Source organism: Manacus vitellinus, unplaced genomic scaffold, assembly GCF_001715985.3.
Source record: "Manacus vitellinus isolate BGI_N305 unplaced genomic scaffold, ASM171598v3 scaffold_55_pilon, whole genome shotgun sequence".
In the NCBI taxonomy this organism is placed as follows: domain Eukaryota; kingdom Metazoa; phylum Chordata; class Aves; order Passeriformes; family Pipridae; genus Manacus; species Manacus vitellinus.
Window position 1 is genome coordinate 2,292,582 of NW_021940651.1, and position 22,454 is coordinate 2,315,035.

Below are 22,454 nucleotides of genomic sequence, written 5' to 3' on the forward strand. Positions count from 1 at the left end.
AGTTTTTCCACACATGTTCCCTCCCAATGCTAGCCCTACAAATATACTTCTTTCCTCTGGCATCTGGCAGGTCCTTCTAAAAGATGGTATCTAAAAAAAGATTGTTCTATTCTATTCTAGCTTAGTGTTGCCTGTTGAAATTGGTAAATTAAAACACTAGGAGATGAGAAACATGAGTTTTCAACAGGGCTACTGAGAAAGATCAGGTCATGAGAAGATGACGTAAAGGTGATGTAAAGGCATACGTAAGACTGTACAACTGGGAACAGGGACAGAAGAGTTGTAAACAAGGTAGAAAAGAGAAGTAAGACCACCTCCTCCTAGCAGAAATACAAGGACAATTACAGCAATTCAGCAGTCTGTGGAACTACAGTTTTAAAATACTTCTAAAATAAAAAGAATACTTACTATCTGGTTAGGGCATCCTGCCTATATGAAATTGGTGTGTAAAATTGCTGTGAGAAGATAATTTTGTCTCAACTCAAACCCTTCCTTAGAGTAGGAACATTAGTAGACACCTTAATCTCCTCAACATTCTCCTCTCTTCTGTGTCCCTTGAGCTAACAGGGCCACTGACACTGGCCTGAACTGCTTTTTAATCACTTTTTTGTATCATTCAACTTTTAAATATCATGACAGTTTTTATCTGAGTTTATTGCAGCATTACAGCATAAATCTAAGTATTGTTTGTGCTAACAGTGTGATCAACTACTTGGGTGTAACCATGACAGACGGACTTCAGACTTTCCAGCAGCCTCTACAGTCCCAGTGCATTAAGTAGTAAAGTTACGGTGTTGCTTTCTATCTGGCTGGTTTGTATGCCACCTTCTAGTGCTTGATACAGGGTGGGTGTGGAGAAGTCTAATTCCAGCAGCTTCTGAGGACAGTCAGTTTTGGGTCAGAGAGATGTGCATGGCAACTCCTATCTGACAGTTGTTTCTCTTTTCATATATGAAAGGTCCCAAAGAAACCGGGTGGCCACATCAAAACAGTGCCTTTCTGATGACCGGTGCCTGGCATCCATAGAGCAGGATGTGTGGTGCTGTAAAAATTACATGAGCCTTTAGGCAACAGTATGAATCTATTCTTTACAGATGTAGGATGGTGACTCTGTCTACATGTTCTTTTTCCCTTAATTCTCTTGTCCCTCATTTGTGTTAAGCAGATGGATGAATTACACAATTTGCTTTGTGTGTTGTAAAGAGGGAAAATCTAAAGTTAATCGGATGAAAAGTTGCTACTGGGATGAGGAATGTTGCTGCAAATTCATTCTTAGTCTCATAGAAATTATGCAGTATCCATGCTTTTGGGAGAAAAGATCTAAAATTTGGTAGGGGATATTCTTGGAATGAAAACAAAATGTCTGAATTGTTACTTTGTGAAGTTTGGGGTTTGGGTTTTTTTTATGTAAGGCAGATTTTTCAATTTTTGTGTGAAGTGTACTCAATAGACCTGTTCCTTTTTCATGATCACTAAAATTATAAGTAGTTGCTGTTCATGGAAAAATAACTTAAATTTTCAAGTTAGATTTGTGTTTATTCTCTTAGGGTCATTATTTCAGTGCCACATCTACCATGACTTATCCAAGGTTTAAATTAATTTCTGACTGTTAATAGAAGAAATTTTATGCTGATCATTACAGTATTGGGACTGTCCTCTTCAAAATCTTATGTTTAACTGTTATTTCACTATCTAAAAAGATATTATCCAAAAGGTGATGTAATAGAGACTATAGAAAACAGGATGGTAGCAATGTGATTTACATGGCATAAAAAGTAATTGGCAAGTTGGAACTTGGGATTTAAATTACAGCATAAAATAACATCATTAATGACATGATACAAACTGAAACATCAAGGCTTGAAGTTTTTCAAATTTAAGTGAGTCTTCAATCTTTTGGTACAGTAAATAATTCTTTTAGCTCTTCAGATTTTCATCAGAACTATATATGCAGGAAAGTTAATTCATTTGAATGCTAATTCATGCATAGAGAACCAGTCTGTGTTCTGAAGTGTTTACTCTTAAATGAACAACAGAAAAGAGAATGAAGATAGCTGTGAAAATAAAGAACATTTTAAAAAGAATCATGTTTTTCCTGAGGTAGTCAGAAAACTTTCATGAGCAAAATTAAAAAAGGGAAAGCGAGATTGTCAAATTCTCTGGTTCTCTAGTGGAATATGCTTGCTTACTGAGCAGCGCTTCAATGGAATAAGAAGTTCAGACTTTACGATATTTACTGATTCTGGTGTCAGGCTGTAAGATGCCTCTGAAGGTAAGGGAAAGGGAAAGTGTGAATTGTGTACTGAAGCCGCCTTGTAGACATGAGACTGACTGTTTGTGCTGCTGCTGAGAAGAGAGATACATTCCGTATTTGCCCTTCTATACTCAGCATGACTTTGATATTCAGTTTTCTCTGTAACCCTACCTAGTCTGCAGTGGGGAAAATAAGGATGCTCAATGTCCCATCCAGCCTGGTCTTGACCCCTGCCCATCCCTGGCAGATTCTCACAAAAATACCCCAAAGATTATTTGGGATAGCCACTTCTCTGCAATGTGGTAAATACTAGTAACTAACATACATGCATAATCTAATGAACCACAGAACTTAAACTAGGTCTGCATTTTGAGCTCTCTTCCTTGTCTTAGGTAGAGGTAGTAGCATATCTGGTACTTTCCTGTACTGAAGCAAGACTTTAATGCCACATTATGTTTGTGGATTAATCTGACGGTGTTTCTGTTTTCTTCTCTAGATTCTCTCTTCTATGTAAAACACAATTTTGTTTAATGATAGGGATAGGGGAAATGGAGATCAGAAACTTTATGAAGATGGGGATTGCGTTTTGTCACTTAATGTACCTTTATGTATTTGATCACTTTTTATAATCTGGTGTTCTGACAAGTGTAGAGATCAGGTGTGGAGGTAGTTCAAATATCTCTTCTATTTCACAATCATGTAATTTTAAAGTCTTTGATAACTGGCAACTACATTTTGGAATTTCAAGCTCGTGACTTCATCTTTTCATACAGGTACAGAAAGTTTATATGCAGTATCTAATTTTTTTAAGAAATGTACCTTTTCAGTGAGGCAAAGACTGGTTGTTTTGGGCAAGGGTTCAGCAGTCTTGAGGGAGGTGATTTTACCCCTCTGCTCTGCTCTGGTGAAGACCCCACCTGGAGTACTGCATCCAGGTCTGGAGGTCTTAGCACAGGAAGGTTGTGGACCTGTTGGAACAGGTCCAGAGGAGGGCCACAAAGATAAGAGAGGTGGAACACCTCTCCTATGAGGACAGGCTGAGAGAGCTGGGGTTATTTAGCCTGGAGAAGAGAAGGCTTCAGGGAGACCTTATGACAACTTCCAGTGCCTAAAGGGGCCTATAAGAAAGCTGGGGACAAACTTCTTGTCAGGGCTTGTTGTGACAAGGGTTAATGATTATAAATTAAGAGAGGGTAGATTCAGACTAGGCATAAAGAAGACATTTTTTTATGATGAAGGTGATGAGGCACTGGAACAGGTTTCCCAGAGAGGTTGTGGGTGCCCCATCCCTGTAAGTGTTCAAGGCCCCATTGGATGGGTGTTTGAGCAACCTGGTCTAGTGGAAAGCGTCCCTGCCCATGTCAGGGGGTTGGACTAGATGACCTTTAAAGGTCCCTTCCAACCCAAACCATTCTATGATTGCTCTGTGGATTAGAGACCTATGAAACAAACCAGCAGGGTGTGTGCATTTCCCTTCTTCTGTCATTTAATATGTATGTTCCCCCAGCTGTGCCTTTTGGCTGCAATTTGAGGGAGCTGACTGCATGCTTTAGCATTTAAGGTGTATTGTTGTGGAGTTGTTGTGTTGAGATTTTCTATTTGCATGTATGTATCTGTGCAGAGTTCTTTCTTTTTTTCCCATAGAATCTTTAAAATTATTGTCCTTAAAAAAACCCCAAACCAACCAACCAAACATATTGGGACACCCTAATATAGCATTCTGTTTCTAAGTTAGTCCAGGAAAGTCTTCCAATTTCTTTGCTTGCTTGACTATTTATCTTGAGTATTTATTTATTATGAGTACACACAGAACTCAAGTGACCCCTGATCTTTTGATTTCCTGGTTTCACTGTTTGTATAGTGTTTTTGTTTTAATCCAATCCAATTGGAGCAAATAATACAAAAGATTTATTCGCTCATTATCAAAAATGACTGGACACAAATATTTATTCAAAGTTTTCTGGCTTGTAACACTGTTTTTGTTTTGATTTCAGAATGCTCTCTTTAGTTGTATTAACAGAAATGAAAGTAAGTATATAATAGTTTGTTTTGTTTATCTTTTATATCATTCTATCCTTTTTTCTCTAAAATGTAAGAAATTGTGGAGGTGTACATTTACACAAACACATGGATTCAGTTCCATAGAAGGACAAACCACATGCATAAATGGTCTTAGTCAAGTGATTAAGGGAGGAGTTGGGCTCAATGATCCTTGTGGGTCCCTTCCAACTCTGCATATTCTGTGATATCATTTACATCAGTTTTTAATTTCTGTATTTGTATTTGTCTTGTCTGTCATTTTTTCTTTCTGCTTTGTTCATTTGATGAGTGCAAAATTAAATGCAGAGTTGAAATTGTGAAGAACCATGCAAGTGTTTTATTGCCTGATATCTGTCTATATAAAATGAAATCAGTGTCTCAGAATTCAATCTAGTAGAAATAGTTCTCAAGAACTATTATATATATTTAGCAACATACCAAAAATGGGTGAATCATATTACCATCTCTCTGGCTTTTTTGAATGATACTACTTTCATATTTATTTGTTTATTAGTAGTATTTCTCTAATAATTCAATTGTAGGACAAGTCTGGTTACTTTAAATAAGAACAGAATAGCTGAAGATAAGATTCAGCTGGCTCGCTGGTCTCTTGAACTTGAGTTCAAGGCAGCTTTAGTGACTTTTTTCTTCTGCCAAACAAGGAAATGTAATTTGGCTAGTTACAGATATTTCCAGTCATTTTGTAGACAAAGGTATTTTAATAGAGCATAGCATTTTTTTTTTATTATTTTCCCCACAGTACTAGCTTGAGCATCATTGTGTGTTGTACAGTCATGCTCACTTCTTCATTTCTCTGTATAGGAACCCATACATTTTCTATGTTTGTTTGCTTCCCCAGTGGGGTCAGTCTGTTGCAGTTACGCAGGTCATCACACAAACTGCCGGGAATATTGTCAAGCAATTTTTCGGACAGACTCTTCTCCTGGTCCTTCACAAATTAAAGCAGTTGAAAATTACTGTGCATCTATTAGCCCTCAGCTTATACACTGTGTGAACAACTATACACAGTCATATCCAATGAGAAATCCTACAGATAGTAAGTACAAAAAAATCCTTCTTTACTGAAACTTATAAAAGATACTAAAAATGAGGACTGTATGTACGTTTTATATAAAATGTGTTATTGTATAAGACTATTGCATAAATTGTATTAATGCATTTCTGTGTTATAACTGTAATTATATGAATTTCTATACTGATAACTTTTGGGTTTAGGTGCATTGTTGATTTCTATTTATTTTTAAGTTTTACATATTGATTTTGTGTTCTTTTTTTTTCCATAGTTGGTCTGTATGCATTTTAGAGAAACAGTGTTATTTGAGATTCTTTGGAAGGGAAGAAGCCCCCTTCAAGCACTTTTTCTCTGAGGACTGTTATGCCATGCATCTTGAATGTTGTATGCTTGACCATTATTTATTAAATTTTTAACAGGTTTGTATTGCTGTGATAGAGCAGAAGACTATGCGTGTCAAACTGCTTGTAAAAGAATTTTAATGTCAATGAAAACAGAGCTTGAAATTGTTGATGGACTTATAGAAGGCTGTAAAACAATGCCCCTCCCTCAGGATCCACTTTGGCAATGTTTTCTTGAGAGTTCAAGATCTGTTCACCCAGGAGTCACTGTGCACCCTCCACCTTCAACAGGCCTCGATGGAGCCAAGCTCCATTGCTGTTCTAAAGCAAATTCTTCCACATGTAGGTCAGTGTCTCCCTACCCTCATTTCCAATTGTGAAAGTCCTTCAGAATTTGTCTCATTTCAGACCTTTGCCTGAATCTTGCTATGTATGTTAGATAGAAATTTCTAGAATTCTGAGAAAAAATACAGGTTTAGATAGTTATTCTGTCCAATACTTTGTATCTCAAAACATACTTTCTGTAAGAGGGTTCAACTCTTTCTCACATTTAGCACTGGCTTATTACAGCAGACGCAGTAAGTTAACAAAACCTATACTATATTTGTGGTCATAATAACCAATATTGCAACCTCTGGTCAAGAGGTCTTAACCAGAACTCAACAGAGCCAAGAGGACAAACTCTCAGGTGTCTGGTTACTTCATGTTAAAACCTTAGCAGTTTTCCTTACTAGATGCTCTTCTCATTTTTGTCAATGAAAAATAACCTAGGTTATTTAGTAATTAAATAAGGGAACTAGCTATCCCAACATTGAAAAAACCCCAAAGGTTTTCAGCAAAGAGTTGCATGCTTGCAAAAAACTGTTATAGAAGCATTTTTAGTTTAGTGTGATTTTCTGTCCACGTTAAAAACAGATGATGATTGCATTTTAAATGCATCAGTATATCTAAATAAGTTGCAAACTTTGATTTCTGAGCTGTTGCTTCCTTTGATAAAAAAGTTTCCAGTAACAAAACAACAGATCCTGAATTAGCAGGATCAATAATGAGTTTAGTAGTAGAGCCCTGGAGTTGTTATTTCTTAGAACGTTGTAGCATAGGCAGTTGATACAATATCTTCTACTCGCTTGCTTTGACAATGAGTTCTAAAAATGGATCCTTCCTTCAAGTTTTCAACACAAAGGAGATCTAATAGCACAATGAAGTTTCATACCTTCAGCTGGGATGGGAACAGTGGCAGCTTGTAGGATATTGCTGTGAATAAAGTGAGTTGATTGTTGCTGACACCAGGAAACATCTCAAACAAAAGCAACAAACAGTACCCCTGTTTCAAACATCTGTGCAAAAGAAGGAATGTATTTTGTTTGACAGTCATTTCTGTAGGAGAAGAAAGTGTTATTTGAAGCTGAAGGATGGGTTTACAAGTTGCTCATTATGATGTCAACCTAGATTTATTACAAGTAAAATTAGCTGGGCTAGTTCTCACCTCAAAGTTATAAGTTCGGTTTCCAACTATTACAGTTTTATTGGATATTATGGGTTTATATTCTGAAGTCTTTCAGTCTTACTAGCTCAAAGATTGGTTCACATTCTTAGGCAAAATGGAAACTTAGAAAACACAAAGAGGGGTTATTTTCTTTGAACACAATGTTTGGATGCCCTTGCAGACTTTCTGGGCTCTAAAACAGTCTTCTATGGCAAGTATAGACTGTTGTGACCAGCAAAGAAATGATGGGCTCTGCTATATCTGAGTGCCTGCTGTTCTTTAATTTTATTTTCTTCATCTCTATGTTTTTTTCAGAGAGCTCTGCACTAAACTTTATAGCACGAGCTGGGGCAATTCACAGAGCTGGCAAGAATTTGATCGCTTTTGTGAGTATAATGCAGTTGAAGTTTCCATGTTGACCTGTTTAGCAGATGTACGAGAACCTTGTCAGCTGGGCTGTAGAAATCTTACTTACTGCACTAATTTTAATAACAGGTAGGAGAGAGACACTGAATATTTTATAAAGGAATTCCTGTGCTTTGATTTAAAAAATAAATGTTTTTCGGACTTATTTTGAGATTGTATGTAGCTGTCTTTCTGCAAATATGTTTTTAGTTAATTTAAAAATAAATAATTTTTTCTAGAATGAACATTTAGAAATGTATTTAACAACAGATATAACAAAACTTACAAGAATAAAAGCTAACCCATAAAGTTGTAAAATGTCACAATGTATTAGCAGCATATTCCTCTGTCTTTCTGTATAGACAAGTAAGCCATGATTACTGAAATGTTGTGTATTATAAATAAGGTTAAACTGCTTGTTAAATTTACATGTTACTCATTCTCAAAATTCCTTTTATTGGAGACATATTTTTGTAGGTTTATACTCTATAGGACAAAATGCATGACTTAAAAGTGGTGTCTGAATTAGTAATTGCAAGGTTACAAATTAAATAGCTAGACTTGAAAAAAAAAAAGATTTTATTAGCTATTAGAGATCATGGGGGTTTTTTTTAATAATATGCAGTGGCATGAGCATTATATAAGTAGTAGAATCACAAGCCTGAGTAAATATAAATGATAAATCAACTTGCATTAGTGATTCACCAGGAAACATACACATAGATATTTGGGGTATCTGGGATATTTGCTCTTAAGTCGACTTCCTGTAAGAAATATTTAAGATCCAAGAGATAGTGGTGAGAAGGGAGTTTCAGCCTTGAGTCCTAAAGAGCTTGTTTTCCTTAAAGACAGATTTCAGATTGATTTTAATCTTGCTTAATTATGGAAGGGATTAGTTTCTTGTCTATCATAAAAAGCAAGCCACATCAAGGTTTAGAATTCATATGGTGAAAGGTAAAATGTGTGGTATTTTCTCTTTTTTTTTGTGTACATGCCATATCTTATCTTCTTTTTTTTTAAGGCCAACAGAACTTTTTAGGAGCTGCAATACTCAGTCAGACCAGGGAGCCATGAATGACATGAAGCTATGGGAAAAAGGAAGTATTAAGATGCCATTTATAAGTATTCCTGTGCTTGATATTAAAAAATGCCAACCAGAAATGTGGAAGGCAATTGCCTGCTCGCTGCAGATTAAACCTTGCCACAGCAAATCTAGAGGAAGTATTATCTGCAAGTAAGTACTGGGTGGGGAGGGAACAGTTTATAGGTTCTACTAACTATTTTAATGAGAACTGAAAAGCTGCTGTAGAACTTTGTTTGATCTCTGTTGAGAAAACATGGCAAGGCAAACATGGAAGGAATATTAAGTTTCATAGTTGCCACTGCTTAAATCTCCATCACTGTAAGTGCCTGTTAATGAGGGGCGTTCATTGGAAAGTGGATTTATTGTTTGGGTTTTTTTGTTTTTCCATGGTGTCTGAAACCTTTACTCCTTTTTCTGTTTTGAGACCTACTGGTGGTTTTCAGCTGACAGAAAGGTCTGAAAAAAGATTATTTTTTAAAAAAAAAAATTTGAAAGTAGGTGATTGGGTAGAAAAGAGAGCAATTAATAGTACAGGTAGTAAGGCAGAGTTCAACTCATATTAGACATTAGTAAATTAAGGAAATCCTTGGTCTTGGAAGGTACAAACCTATGATAGCATAGAAAATGAAGATCACCCAGCCCAAAGTACTATAAGCAGTAGTTTCTGTCTTTGTGTCACAGATTTGTTCCTTCCCACTGTGTAAAATGTAGCATACATATATCTAAACACTCTGTTGTGAGGCAGAAGGAGAAAGTTGTGGATTCAGGGAAAGAAATAATGTAGAAAGAAGTCTTTTTCACATAAGATCTTTTTTCTTCAAATAGTGTTGATGAAATTCTGTTTCTTTATTTATCTGAAGATCAGATTGTGTGGAAATACTGAAGAAGTGTGGAGATCATAATAAATTCCCTGAAGGTCACTCAGCTGAGAGTATTTGTGAGCTCTTATCTCCAACAGACGACTTGGAGAACTGTATACCATTGGATACTTACCTGAGTAAGTACCAACATGCCTACACAGCAAAATTAGAAACCAAGATACTTTGAATGCTTATCATTACTTTTACTAGTTTTCATTATTTCTTTAAAATAAAATTCCAGGTGTGCTGGAAACCTCTAATTTGTTAATCACTGACTATGGAACTGCCAGTCCTTGTCAGTTTGTATTTGTCATATAGAGAAAATGAGTGGAGAAACAAGATAGAGGAAATATATTTTGCATGTGAAGAATCATCTGGGTCATTATTTCCAGGGCTGAGGACTAAGCTACTGAAATAAGTTAACTATCTTGACGTGCCAAGCTCCTACAACTATAATTTAAAAAAAAAATAAGACTTCACAGAATTGTAAGAAGTATGATTTCACTGGATGTAAGAAATTCCATGCCTTACTGAAGGAAAATAAACCTCATTTAAATCAATAGAGATGCTGTATATTCTGTTTTCAGGCCCAAGTTCTTTAGGTAACATTGTAGAAGATGTTACACATCCATGTAATCCAAATCCATGTGCAGCTAATCAGTTATGTGAAGTAAATAGAAAAGGATGTCAATCTGGAGAGCTGTGTCTTCCATATTTGTGCGTGCCAGGTAAGCGTTTTTGGAATTCTATTTACCTGAATTTTACTGATAAACATATGTTACTGAAATTCTCTTGAAGGTTTTAGAGTGAATTGCTGTGCCATGGTTTAACCACAGTCAGCACCTAAGTACCTTGCAGCTATTTTACTTTCCCCTCCAGCGACCCCCAGCCTGGAGAGGAGAATCAGGAAAAAGGTAAAACCCATGGGTTGAGAAAAGAACAGTTTAATACTTGAAATAAAGTTAATAATAATTGTGATGATGAAAACACTGGTGGTGTCTTAACTTCTGCACCATGTGTAATTGTGAGCTGACTGGGGAGAAAACCTCATGTAAAATGAGTTTCAGCTGCCTAACTTTGGAATGTCAGACTTGGATAGTGTTCATAACAAGGGTCACATTTACAAAAGGAAGTGTGAGACTCTGCGATGTCCAACTTCCACAGCCTTTTCATTGTTCCACCTTAAATCTGGTAGTACTTCCCACAGTTTTTCCCCTTTCTTTAAAGCAAAAGGTATCATTCAGTGACATGAGAGATCACCTGTACTTCTTGAAGCAGAAAGTTTGTATTTGGTGACCACTTGAACACGTGTATTGGGAGAGACTGAACGAGTGAGAGCGACACTGATTGTTAAACTGAATTGCATGAAGCAGCCTCCTTTCTAGAGGAAGTGCTAGAGAACATTGCCATAACTGTCTCACTGTCTCACTGTTCCAGCAGTTCTGTTGCTGATCAGCAGTTTCTCCAGTGGTTTTTAATTACAGGTGAAAGCTGGATTTTGCTTCACTTGTACATCTTCAATACTTGTGCTCTTTTAAAAGTGAGGATAGACTTAAGTTCATTCTTCATGTGAACCCAGGGACATTGGTTTGGTTTGGTTTCTATAACCCTTACAAAATAATTTTACTTTCCTGAAAAACTGAGCATTATTACTGTAGAGGTTGTATTGTTTTCACTTGCTGCAAATGTCATTCAAAGTCATCTGAAAAAAAGCTCACACAGAGGTGTTGAAGAGACAATTTGCTTCTTCTAAAGGTTGGACAGTGACTTTTATGTTTGAATTCAGTCTTTTTATTGGCTGAAAGTTGCAGGGGATTTGTTGCAGTTCATCACTTACAGTATTATTTTAACCTACTATTTATGTTATTATTTTTCTTTGCAATTTTTAAAACCACTTTTCCATTCTTTCTCTTTAAAATCCACTTTTCCTGCTTTTTCTCCGTTTCTTCCCACTTCACATCTACTTGTAAGCCCTTCAGTGTTCACTTAAGAGGTACAAGTAGGGAGGAAAGGCACAATAAAATATGTGAGAGAGGAGAAATGATTGGGCTTTGCTTGCGAGACCCTTTAATTCAGATTCTGTATTGGAGAGAGTGAAGCATATGTGGCATTTATCATATAACCTATGTTTCATACTACTACGGAACTGTGGAAAAAAGTCTAAAATACTTGAGAATTGTTGGAATAACAAGTCTGTTTCTCTGAAGTACCATTTTCACAGGTACTTCAGAGCACTGTCTCAGGCAAGTATCCTCTACTTCTGCTACTTATTGCCTCTGTGAAATGAATTTGTTTAAAGAGCAAGAGCAAGGCTGCTCTAGGAACACCTTATGTTTTTCACAAGTCATAGAATAGTAGCAGTAGTGGCACTTGTCGAAGTATTTACTAAATATGAGCTAAAATTCCTCCTTGTATACAGGCTGCAAACTGGGAGAAGCCTCTGATTTTATTGTCCGCCAAGGTACACTTATCCAGGTGCCATCCTCAGCTGGTGATGTTGGTTGTTACAAGATTTGTACCTGTGGACACAGCGGATTGCTAGAAAACTGCATGGAAATGCGTTGTGTTGATCTACAAAAATCATGCATTGTTGGAGGACAAAGAAAAAGTAAGTATTGGAGAAGTAATGTATATAGCACACACTCCTTGAGTTATGAATTTTGAGCTATATGAGAAGACAGGATCTGAATGCAGAGTTTATCATAAAATATAAAATTTGATGTTTGCTTCCCTATATATAATACTTGGTTAATTCCTGCATATGCTGGAGGGTTCCATTGTTGAAATCAAAACTGAACTGTTTCTGTCTCAACCAATCCAAGTCCTGTGTGAAGAGTGTTCTTAATACACCATTTCCTTTTAGCATGGGGTGGTTTCTTTACTAGCTCCAAATGGTTTGGAGGTTTTGGGTTTGGTTTGGGTTTGTAGGGGTTTTTTTCTTCCACGTGGTTTAAATACATGCATGAGCTCCAAAGGTTTGTGTTCCCACTCCAGTGGCTGACGCACAGACCTCTTATCCTACTTATTGTTTCATCCAGCTTAAGGTTTGTTAGTGCTTATGCACATATTCAGAGTAGGAAGCACACACATTAAATGGGTAAAAATAGGATTGGATTAAAAATACAGGATAGATTGTGGTGATCAAGTGCAGGGTACAGTGAGAGAGGCAAACTGTCCAGCTACCTGTCTACACTCAACCATTCCATTTTTCCCCTTTTTCCTCCGCTTTCTCACATATTTTCCCGCTTGATTCATCTTAATTCCTCCTTTTCCTCATCTTTGGTCCTTCCACTAAACATCCTATAATAAATTTTGCACAGTCTTAAAATTCGCCTCCCTTGGCATCACATGATAAATCTGACATCCATTTAGGGAATGATGCTGGTTTAGGTTTTGTGTGGTATTCTGGGCATGACATTGGTAGGTTTCACATTAAAGACATTGGTTTAAAAATAGTATTTAAAATGCTGTTCTGCTAATGTTTACAAACATGTTAGAAATACATACCTGTCATAGTCTGTCCTCTGCACTTGGATTTCTTTGAAACCTTCATAGCCTGTAGTTAAGTATCACAAGGCAGCCTATGCCTTTCAGAAGAATAAACTTAACTGCTTTTTTTGAAATTAAATTAATATTAAATAAGAATTATAGTTTAATATATTAATTATCATATGCCAAAAAATTGAAGATGTAAGCAAATACCTTATGATGATAAAGGTATATTGAACACTGTGGTTCTTTAAAGGCTTCCTCAGCATGGTGGCTCTAGACCTCCTGCCAGGTAACTGTAAGATGAACAGCTTTTTATTTTAACAATAAAAGCATACTATCTCTTTCTTGACTTAGATTTAAGTTATTAATTTTCAAGATAACTTTACTCTTACTGCTTAGAGATTAAATTGGTACAGCTAACAAGGATGAGTGGGATTCTACCTAGCCTGACAGTCAAAGGAGTTAAAAGAGGTGTGACAAGTGATGCATCTTAAAAGACTGTAATGATTTATTCTCAGATTTATTCTTTACTTGAGAGCTTTAAATGTGTATTTTTGTCATGTAATCTTGGAAAAAGAAAACAAAATAAAAAAGCTTCTACTACAATAGGGGAAATATTAAAAATGTCTTGAACATAAAATGGAGTCTGTGCCGAACTGTGACTTGTATGAAGTTGATGTCTTTGTATCAGTCAGCAAGCAAAAGATTCTCTGCTAGTGAACAGTTACATATTTCAGCACTGGACACTGCTTAGTGTCTGTAAATCAGCCCTTTTAAAATACTGTCAGACTGACACCCAAGCATAATTAAAACAAGTTAAAGATACCTAATCAGTCCAAAATAACGGAATTACTTTTTTTTTACCATGTGATAAGAAAGAGTTATTTTCACATTAAGTAATTAAGCAGAGCTAAATAATCAATTCTACAACTATTTTCATCACACAGAAAAGCACTTTCTATGTTCCATGGAATGGAACAGGGTTTTTTTTTAATCTGGAGGGTTTTTGTTGGTCATCCAAAGAAGATAAAAGTCAGCCAAACATACTTAAAACTTATTTTTTGTTGTAAGATCTGTACTATTTGTTCATGGAAACAACACTGAAAACATCTTAACCTTAATGATATATTTAATGGGCAGTTATAGAAAGTGTCTGATGAAAGTAGATACTTTTAAAATACAGCAGTTAGCAAATACAGTATTTAAATAGTGACTGTAACCTTTTTATGGACCCTTCTGTCCAAAGAAACTTGCAGTTTTTCAGATGATTGGTGAAAATAATCACAAAAAATGTCTGAAGCTATATTTGTATTTTAGCACAATATACAGCTCGCATTTGTTCTGGTAACTGTAACAACAATATGTGTAGCTGGTAGGTATTCAGTAAGTGCTGAAGTCCATTTAAAAAACAAACCAACAAACTACCACAAACCCAAAGCCAGGCAGCTTCCTTTCTTTTGCCATAGTGACTCCTTAAGTGTATGTGGTGATCAAGACTAGGTATTATGTAATAAAAGATAAAAATTACTAGATTCCAAAGTCGTTAGATGATGTATTGAAAACAAAGAATTAAAAGTTTATGGCCACCACATGAACTTTTTTTGGTGACTATATATTTAATTGGGTTTTATTGGTAAAAAGCCAGGGTTTAGTCATAAAATTTGAACTGTGGTTTTTAAAACCACTCTCTATAAAGCAGACAACACTGGAATCCTTTAACTGACACGGAAGTTTTTTGTGCTGTCCATTGACTCCAGGTAATGAAATGACTGCTGCTGATGAAAAAACAGATTGCTGTGTGCACTCTTTGATAGTGAAAGCCAATAATCTTGCACAGTTTTCAAGTGATCCTGAGTCAGTTACTCTGAAGAATCACCTAAGAGATCCAGTGTTTGGCATTACCTTCAAACCTTGGAAACTTTTCTTCCCTACTGACAAATACCTTCATCCTTGAGTAGTACTATGGTTTAAACAGAACTTTTTGTGCTACAGAGGCTTTCTCTCCCATCCCCTCTTGTTCTGCTCTCCTTTACCTAGGAGCATCTCTTCTGAATAGCTCCAATGCTGAAGATTTTCCTTGTGCCCCTGTAATATTTTTCAAAAATTCTTATTCTCAATCTCAGCCCTTTGAAAAGAGATTAGAGGGAACTGCCTTATTTTGTAAGGCACGATTACTGTTATATTTTCCTGAAGAGCTGTGTATTTGTTGACGAGTTTGGTTATGGATAGATCGGCTGTTATCAACATGAATTGATTTTACATAAAACATACATCACAGTGAAGGGCAGCCATATGGACAGTTCAGAAAACCAAACTGGAACTGCTAAACTGAAGAAAAACTCCCTAAATTTGCAGTTGTATTCTTGGATTCAGGTATGAAAAAATTACTGAGTTATAAAATGCATTTCAGTCCATTGAAGACTGGCGCTTTTACCTCTTGACAAATGTACACACAAAGGAGAGAAACGAGCACTACAGAGGAGTTGTGCTTTGTGTGAGATTATGGCTAAAAGTTCAGCAGTCCTATGTAAATTTAATTTAGCAGAAGAATGTGTTTTACAAAAGCTTTACCTTTAAAAAACCATGGAGCTTGCTAGCCAGAATTTATCGTTCTTAAAAAAACACAGAAAAACCTAACTTATATAGGCTTTGAAAGGAGTAAGTGCTTGCTTCCCTGGTTAACTAATTAATCACAACCACATGTGAACAGACTTTTCCTTTAAATGAACAAAGCAAAATTTGAAATCTGAAAAAAAAGGTTAGAAATTTCAGTGGGAAAGTAAATTGAATAAGGGAAATTACAGAAACAATTAATAATGAAAATGTAATATTGATGTTGTACATATGAATATGTAATCTTCTGGTATATTTTCATTAATTGTATGTATTTACTTTAATTTATTTTAAGACCATGGAACATCCTTTAATATAGATTGCAATGTCTGTTCATGTTTTGCTGGAAACTTGATTTGTTCTACTCGTCAGTGCCTAACTGAGCATAGTTCAGAGGACGAACGTCAGAAGTTTACAGGTAACTTCCAAACCATGAAAACTATAAGCTTAATATTTTTTAGAGCAACGATTATCAGCTGAATTCCTTTTACAGTATTAATGTTAAATACCTGATAATTTGTTATTAGTATGTTTTTTTTAACTTTTTTCTCATGTCCAACCCACACTGCAGAAAAATCACATACCTTTAAAAAAAAAAATCAACACTGAAAAATAAAATGTCAAATAATATGTAAAAATAAATGGAGACAGGGTATTGCCACTGGGTCAAGAGATAAGGAGTTTGGGAGAAAAAATGGAGAAAGCTGAGTGGAATCAGCAAGGAGACAGGGCCCAAACTTTGCTTCTGGCTACTTGTAAGTGCCTGTGATCTACAGCATTGCTAAAGGACAGGAGGGACAAAGGGGCTGAAGACTCTTTGCTGGAAGGCAAAGATACCTTAGTGACCCCTTGTGTGTCTTCTGTCATAGCAAACGAGTGTACACCAAGTTCCTGTTCTGTGTGTTGCTTTTCCAGGTTTACCATGTAACTGTGTGGATCAGTTTGTGCCAGTATGTGGTCAAAATGGACGCACCTACCCAAGTGCATGTATAGCTCGTTGTGTTGGGCTCCAGGACAATCAGTTTGAATTTGGATCATGTATTTCCAAGGATCCTTGTAACCCTAACCCTTGTAATAAAAATCAGAGGTAAAAGCAGAATATGTTTTTAAGCTTTTCTAATCTTCTACTTATAAAGTAGATTTATGTTTTCTTTGAATGTGTTGTATATTGTAGGAACATTGTATTTTTGGGATACTCCAATAAAAATAACTTTTGAAGTAGCTACTTGTTTTTATCATAGCAATAACTGCCAGGTTTTGGTTCCACTTATGTAGTGCTATATCAATTAAATTCATTTTGCAGATCTCATTTTTAGCGATAAGAGACTTGATACATACTGTCAAAAGTGGGAGAATCAGATTCTGTTGGAGTGGCAATAAGTGTCATATTACTACTTTGTTTCACACCTTCTTTAGGAGCTTACGAAGAAGACCTGCATCTGAATTCGAGACTTGGAGTCAGTCTCGCTTATTCAGTCAATAAAGCAAAATCTGCATAGACAAATATACTAAAACAAAAATATGCTTTGTACTAGTTTCAGGCAAAAAGAAAATCTGACCTTTCTTACAGAGATCAAAGGCTGTGGCTTATAATATTGGTCTCTGTCTTCAATTTTCTCAGTGTTGTGCAATACTGCTGTCTCCTTTGAATTTGTGCATTCTTCTGTTTTGAAAGAAAGCCGTCATAAAAAGTTGTGTAATACTGTGCTCTCATGAAAGCTGATTGTAGCAATTTTATTTTTTCCTTTTTCTGCACTTAAAATGCCTTGATGCAGAAAACTACTGAGAAAACAGTGTAGTTTTGTAGCTGTAATACCCATTACAGCATTCAAAATTGGAATTTCAAAGCTGCATTGTGGATAAACACTCTTTACTTTTTATATTTGAAATTTGGAGGATACAGAGAGGTTTTGTTTTTCCAGTTTTTCAAAATACCATTATGCTTAGAACTTCAACTTGTCGTATAAGTAAAGGACTGTGCGCAGTACATTTTTCTGGGTCAGTTTGACAATGCAGCATAAACTAGACATGGTCATCTTAAAATGCTCCTGATGCACTGTACTATTTTATTATCTATTTAAGATCTTATATCCACTTGTGAAGTGTTTAAATCTCAGAATTTCTAAGTCTTCCCTAATGTGAAAAGACATACGTGTAATGCATAGGATCAGCAGCACTCAGGGAGAATAAAGACATATTGTACATAATCCAGTGGTAGCAGCACTGCTGTCTCTTATAGAAGGAATTGGTTGTTTAAAAAAGCCATTAGAGCTTTTATCAGTCTGTTCATCAGGCTTTATTGGCTGGCATTTCTCTAGCAGAGGAATGTCTTGCAGGGTCTATGGCAAATCTTTTGCAGATAAGACCATGGAAGGTACATACTTAATAAAAGGGGAAAGAATTTCTGCTGTTTACTGGTCTGTGGAGGCTTCAGATGAATGGCATGCAAAAAAGTGTTAATACAGGGTTTTTCCCTTTGTTTGCAGTCATTCCCAAGATTGGATGTGATACAATACTCTGAACCTACAAAGCTAGCATCTAATTAGATATTTGTAATTGAAACCATTTAATCTTCTTGTAGGTCTTGTTTTTACTTCTTTCTCAGGGATGGGGGAGACAAGACCTTTGCAACAGAATCTTTTTCTCTTGCACTATTTTCTTGTTTTCTCTAGTTTTTCTTAAATATTCATTTACAAAATGAAGCATGGGAGTAGGTAAGAAGTTTATCCAAGCCTTTATTGAGAATCCATTGAAAAACACGCGGTAAAAGATAAATGTTGGTGGGAACACATTGACTAAACGTGGTGTGAAATTGTTCCAGGTTTGTGATGAGACCTGAAATTGGCTATTCAGAATGTTTTATCACTTGTATTTCCTGCAGCTCTGCTTAACCACAGTTAGCTCTAAAGTACTGGAGATATTTCACTGAAAGTATTTTCCCTGAATATTTTGGGACTTAAAAAAAAAAAATAATCCTATGACATGATAAGAAATTACTATTATTTTCGGCAGGTGCATACCGAAGAAACAAGTTTGCTTGACTAGTTTTGAAAAGTTTGAATGTAGCCAACATGAATGTGTGCCAAGGCAGTTAAATTGTGACCAGACACGAGATCCTGTTTGTGACACAGACAATGTGGAATACAGTAACTTGTGTACTCTGTACCAAAAGGGAAAAAGTTTAGCATACCGAGGACCATGCCAGGTAGGAAGTAGCAATAAATATCAAATCTTCTTTGTCCTTTGATGTTGCAGTTTGGGGTTGGTTTTTTGGTTGGGTTTTTTTTGCAATATTGGGTTTTTTGCAGTATTCTGTTTGGTTTTTGTAGCTTAATCATTTAAAAATTTAATTGTAGCTAGTATAAAAATACTCTCACAAACTTAGATTCAGAATTTTGTCAAGTGTTTCTCTGCTTTAGTTAACTGTTGTCTCAAAAACAATCAAAAGCTTTGCTTATGCTTTCTTGGGGTAATGCTCTGATATTTATATTAAGTCTTCTCTTCCTATTTTTTTTGCTACTAAAGCTTGCACTGAGGTATGTTTGCATTAATTAGTGCAGTTCCTAGTGCTAGTTTATACCAATTTGAAGTTGTCTTAAATATATATTAATGCCCAATCATAGAAAGTCTTTGTCTTTTTGTGTGATTTTGCCCCAGCGCTGTTCAGGATTTATTTACAGAATAGGCAGTCTGTAATACTTTTTTAGTTAGTCTGGACTGGATTAGTCTTCATGTTAATTCTTGAGAAAGATTGGGATTAGGTTTAGTTTTTCCATTCCACTGCTCCCTAGAAAGGTGGTAGGCAAGCTATTTCTGTTGCTTTACAAGATAAGTCAGGAACTGCTCTGTTCCAAGTCACTGGCTTTACCATTGTTAGGCTGTTCATCTCCAGGTTTTTCTCAAATCATGAATATTTATTTGAGACCTTCTCTTGGTCTCAACTGATGGGTATGCCTAGAAGTACAAAATATATTTTCAGGGTTTTTCTGTATTACAAGTGCTATTACTCTTTTAACCCACTCTTAGTTTCTGCTTTCTGTCTTAATACCTTCTTTTTTCAGCAACCTATTAAGTACAGGTAATTCTTGTTGCACACCAGATACCTCATGAGATACTCAGAAAATGTTCAGTCTTTGAACAGTAAGAATCAAAGGAATATTGCATGGCTGTTGTTTTTCTCCAGCAGTTATCCATGTCTAGTATGCACATTCACAAAGTTTTTGACACTGGTGCCTCTAAGTTTTCACTCTTGCTTTTATAGGGAAGATGATTGCAAGATAAACTGTTTGGGGTGCTCATATTTACTTGTTCTCTGTTTTGTTGTTAGCTTAGATGTGTAAGATAGGAACTGGGATTGCCTTAGTTTTTTAGAGGTTATACAGTGATCCTGCAACTATGATGACTTAGTTGAAATATGGTGTAACAAAATATCTAACCTAAGCAAGAGATTATGGAATGAGTTGTGCCATTTCACAAGACTTTGGACAAAAGCATTAATCATACCTTGTTTGCAGAGGTTCAGCAATTCTATTTGCTTCTGTTCAACTTCAGAAGCTTAAGTTTATTGCCATTTCACAAAGTGTCTAGTAACAGATTTTATTCTTTTGAAGTAAGTGTATGCATTTATCTTTATATAATAATAATAAATAATACATACATACAAATAAATAAAATGTGTAAATAACTAATATATAAAAATATACAATGTGTTAGAAATACATGCACAATAAATTTTAGGAACACAACTCCACACTAAGATGAATTAATAAATAAATTACCAATGAGTTGTTAAGATATTAATACTACAATAGAAAATGTTAATTGACAAATCAACTTTATTAAAAAATATTTTAAAATATGATGAAATTGTAGTAATTTTAATTAATTTAATAAACAAGTTAATTTATATATGGTAATTTTATTTAAATGTTAGCACAGAACAAAAGTTGTTCTTTTCCAAAACATGATTTATTGTACATTTCCTAGATTCCACCTTACATTTCTCTGTACCTTCTTTACATACTTACCCTTTTCATTTATGACCCATTCATAAACTGGCAGGTTATTTACCCCCAACTTCCTACTTTTTCAATGTTTGACAATATTAGCAGTGAATTCCCTTTAGCTTCGGTTTTCCTCATGTTAAAACTACTCTGAAGCTTCTGTAGCATGACTGAATTGACCTTGGAAACATTCCTGTGTGTTTCAGCCATTTTGCAAGTCGGTGGAGCCTGTGTGTGGGCACAATGGAGAGACCTACAGCAGTGTCTGTGCTGCCTATTCCGACCGCGTGGCCGTGGACTACCACGGACACTGCCAGGCTGTGGGGGTGCTCTCGGACTACGGCTTCCATATGGAGTGTGCCTTTGTGAAGTGTCCCCAGCTTTCTGCCGCTGGCTGCAAACCAGTCATTGCACCAGGTATGTTAATTTGCTGTGGAAGTTGAATGCAGAGAGGAGAGAATCTGTGTATAAACAGGGGGGTATTTAGAACAAAACTTATGCTTTGAAATGTTATATTCCATAACGTCTTTGAGACTTCGAAGAGAAAGGATGAAGTAGAGATCTCTCTCTACTTAAGGCTAGAACAAGCCAGTATCAGGACCCAGATGGTAACCCTGGAGTGGAAAGCTTTGGCTTTAGGAGTCAAGCTCCTTCAGTCTTGAGAAACTTGCAGCTCTGCCCAGGAGATGGGTTTGGGAGAAATGAATGAGGTCTGTGGTATCTCGAGCAGGATGTCTCTAGGAATCTGATGAGCAATTTTTCGGAAGTGGCAGCGCAGATACCACAGTGGGATACCAAGCTGTCATCAACACAGGGTTCCCAGAAGAGCAAAGATGATATTTAATTAGAAGACAGAGAAAAATACCACATGTATTTATAATACTGTGAAAGAGGACGACAGTAGGAATAGTTTTGCAGTTAAGCTGTTTTGAACTGGATTTTTATTGTTTCTACAAATACCTCCTTTATAAAACAACAACTACTCATAGGTAATACACAGAGCAAGGAAAGCTTCGTTTTTAAAAAGAAAGAGCTTTATTCATCTTTCTCCTTCCCTTTGAAAAAGGGTCTTTTTGCTTTGGTATTACTTTTAGTATTGTAAAAGTCACTCTGTGAATGTGAATTATATATAATAAGTTGAGGAGTGAATTTAATACACAGTCATGTCCTAGCTATATCAGCTCTTGAAATACGTAATTTCTGTAGTTGTATATGCATGCATCCACACAAAATCTTAGCTTGTGATACACAAAGTGCCTTCAGTTTTTAGCTTAAAATAATGAATTATCTTGAAACGAATGAAAATTCAACTTGTTTCTTCATGTTGATAGTAGTAAATGTGTGTTGAAAGGTGACTGCTTTTGCATTATAAATGTTTTTAGTATGAAAAAATATTAGAAATGTGCAATTCTGCTATCAAATTGAAACAGGTTGCTTTGGTAGTTCTGCTATTTTCATTCTCAGTTAATATTCAAATTTTGACTCCTGCTTACTTAAAAGTGAAAACACTACTTGCTTTTATTTCTGAGATTCTTCTGTATTCACATAGGAGCCTGCTGTCCACTGTGTGCTGGAATGCTGAGAATCTTATATGACAAAGACAAGCTGGATAATTTTGCAAGGGTAAACAGTTTAATCATGCCTAATGTTAAATGGTACAAAATTCAAGTTACTGTATACTTTCTCCTGGAAGGTTAACACATCATAAACCCCATTATTTTTCAGTAGTTAGTGTGTGATTGGGTGGTTTTTTCCTTTATACTGCTTTATACTTCCCTTCATTTTTTTATCTGAGGCGTATAAATTGAATTACAATGCAAACCAAAACAGAATTAGAATAGGC

At 35.8% G+C, this 22,454-nt stretch overlaps 1 protein-coding gene across 1 annotated transcript in view; it reads left to right on the forward strand.

Annotated features, from left to right (window-relative positions):
• RECK (reversion inducing cysteine rich protein with kazal motifs) overlaps positions 1-22,454 on the forward strand; it is a 50,731-nt gene that overhangs the window by 23,623 nt on the left and 4,654 nt on the right. Inside the window, exons 7-19 of the mRNA XM_018081617.1 lie at positions 4,249-4,282; positions 5,154-5,351; positions 5,747-6,014; positions 7,470-7,649; positions 8,581-8,793; positions 9,504-9,640; positions 10,091-10,231; positions 11,923-12,111; positions 15,904-16,026; positions 16,524-16,695; positions 18,621-18,813; positions 20,818-21,028; positions 22,161-22,234. Of these exons, the coding sequence (XP_017937106.1) occupies positions 4,249-4,282; positions 5,154-5,351; positions 5,747-6,014; positions 7,470-7,649; positions 8,581-8,793; positions 9,504-9,640; positions 10,091-10,231; positions 11,923-12,111; positions 15,904-16,026; positions 16,524-16,695; positions 18,621-18,813; positions 20,818-21,028; positions 22,161-22,234 (2,133 nt within the window). The remainder of the gene's footprint in view (positions 1-4,248; positions 4,283-5,153; positions 5,352-5,746; positions 6,015-7,469; positions 7,650-8,580; positions 8,794-9,503; positions 9,641-10,090; positions 10,232-11,922; positions 12,112-15,903; positions 16,027-16,523; positions 16,696-18,620; positions 18,814-20,817; positions 21,029-22,160; positions 22,235-22,454) is intronic.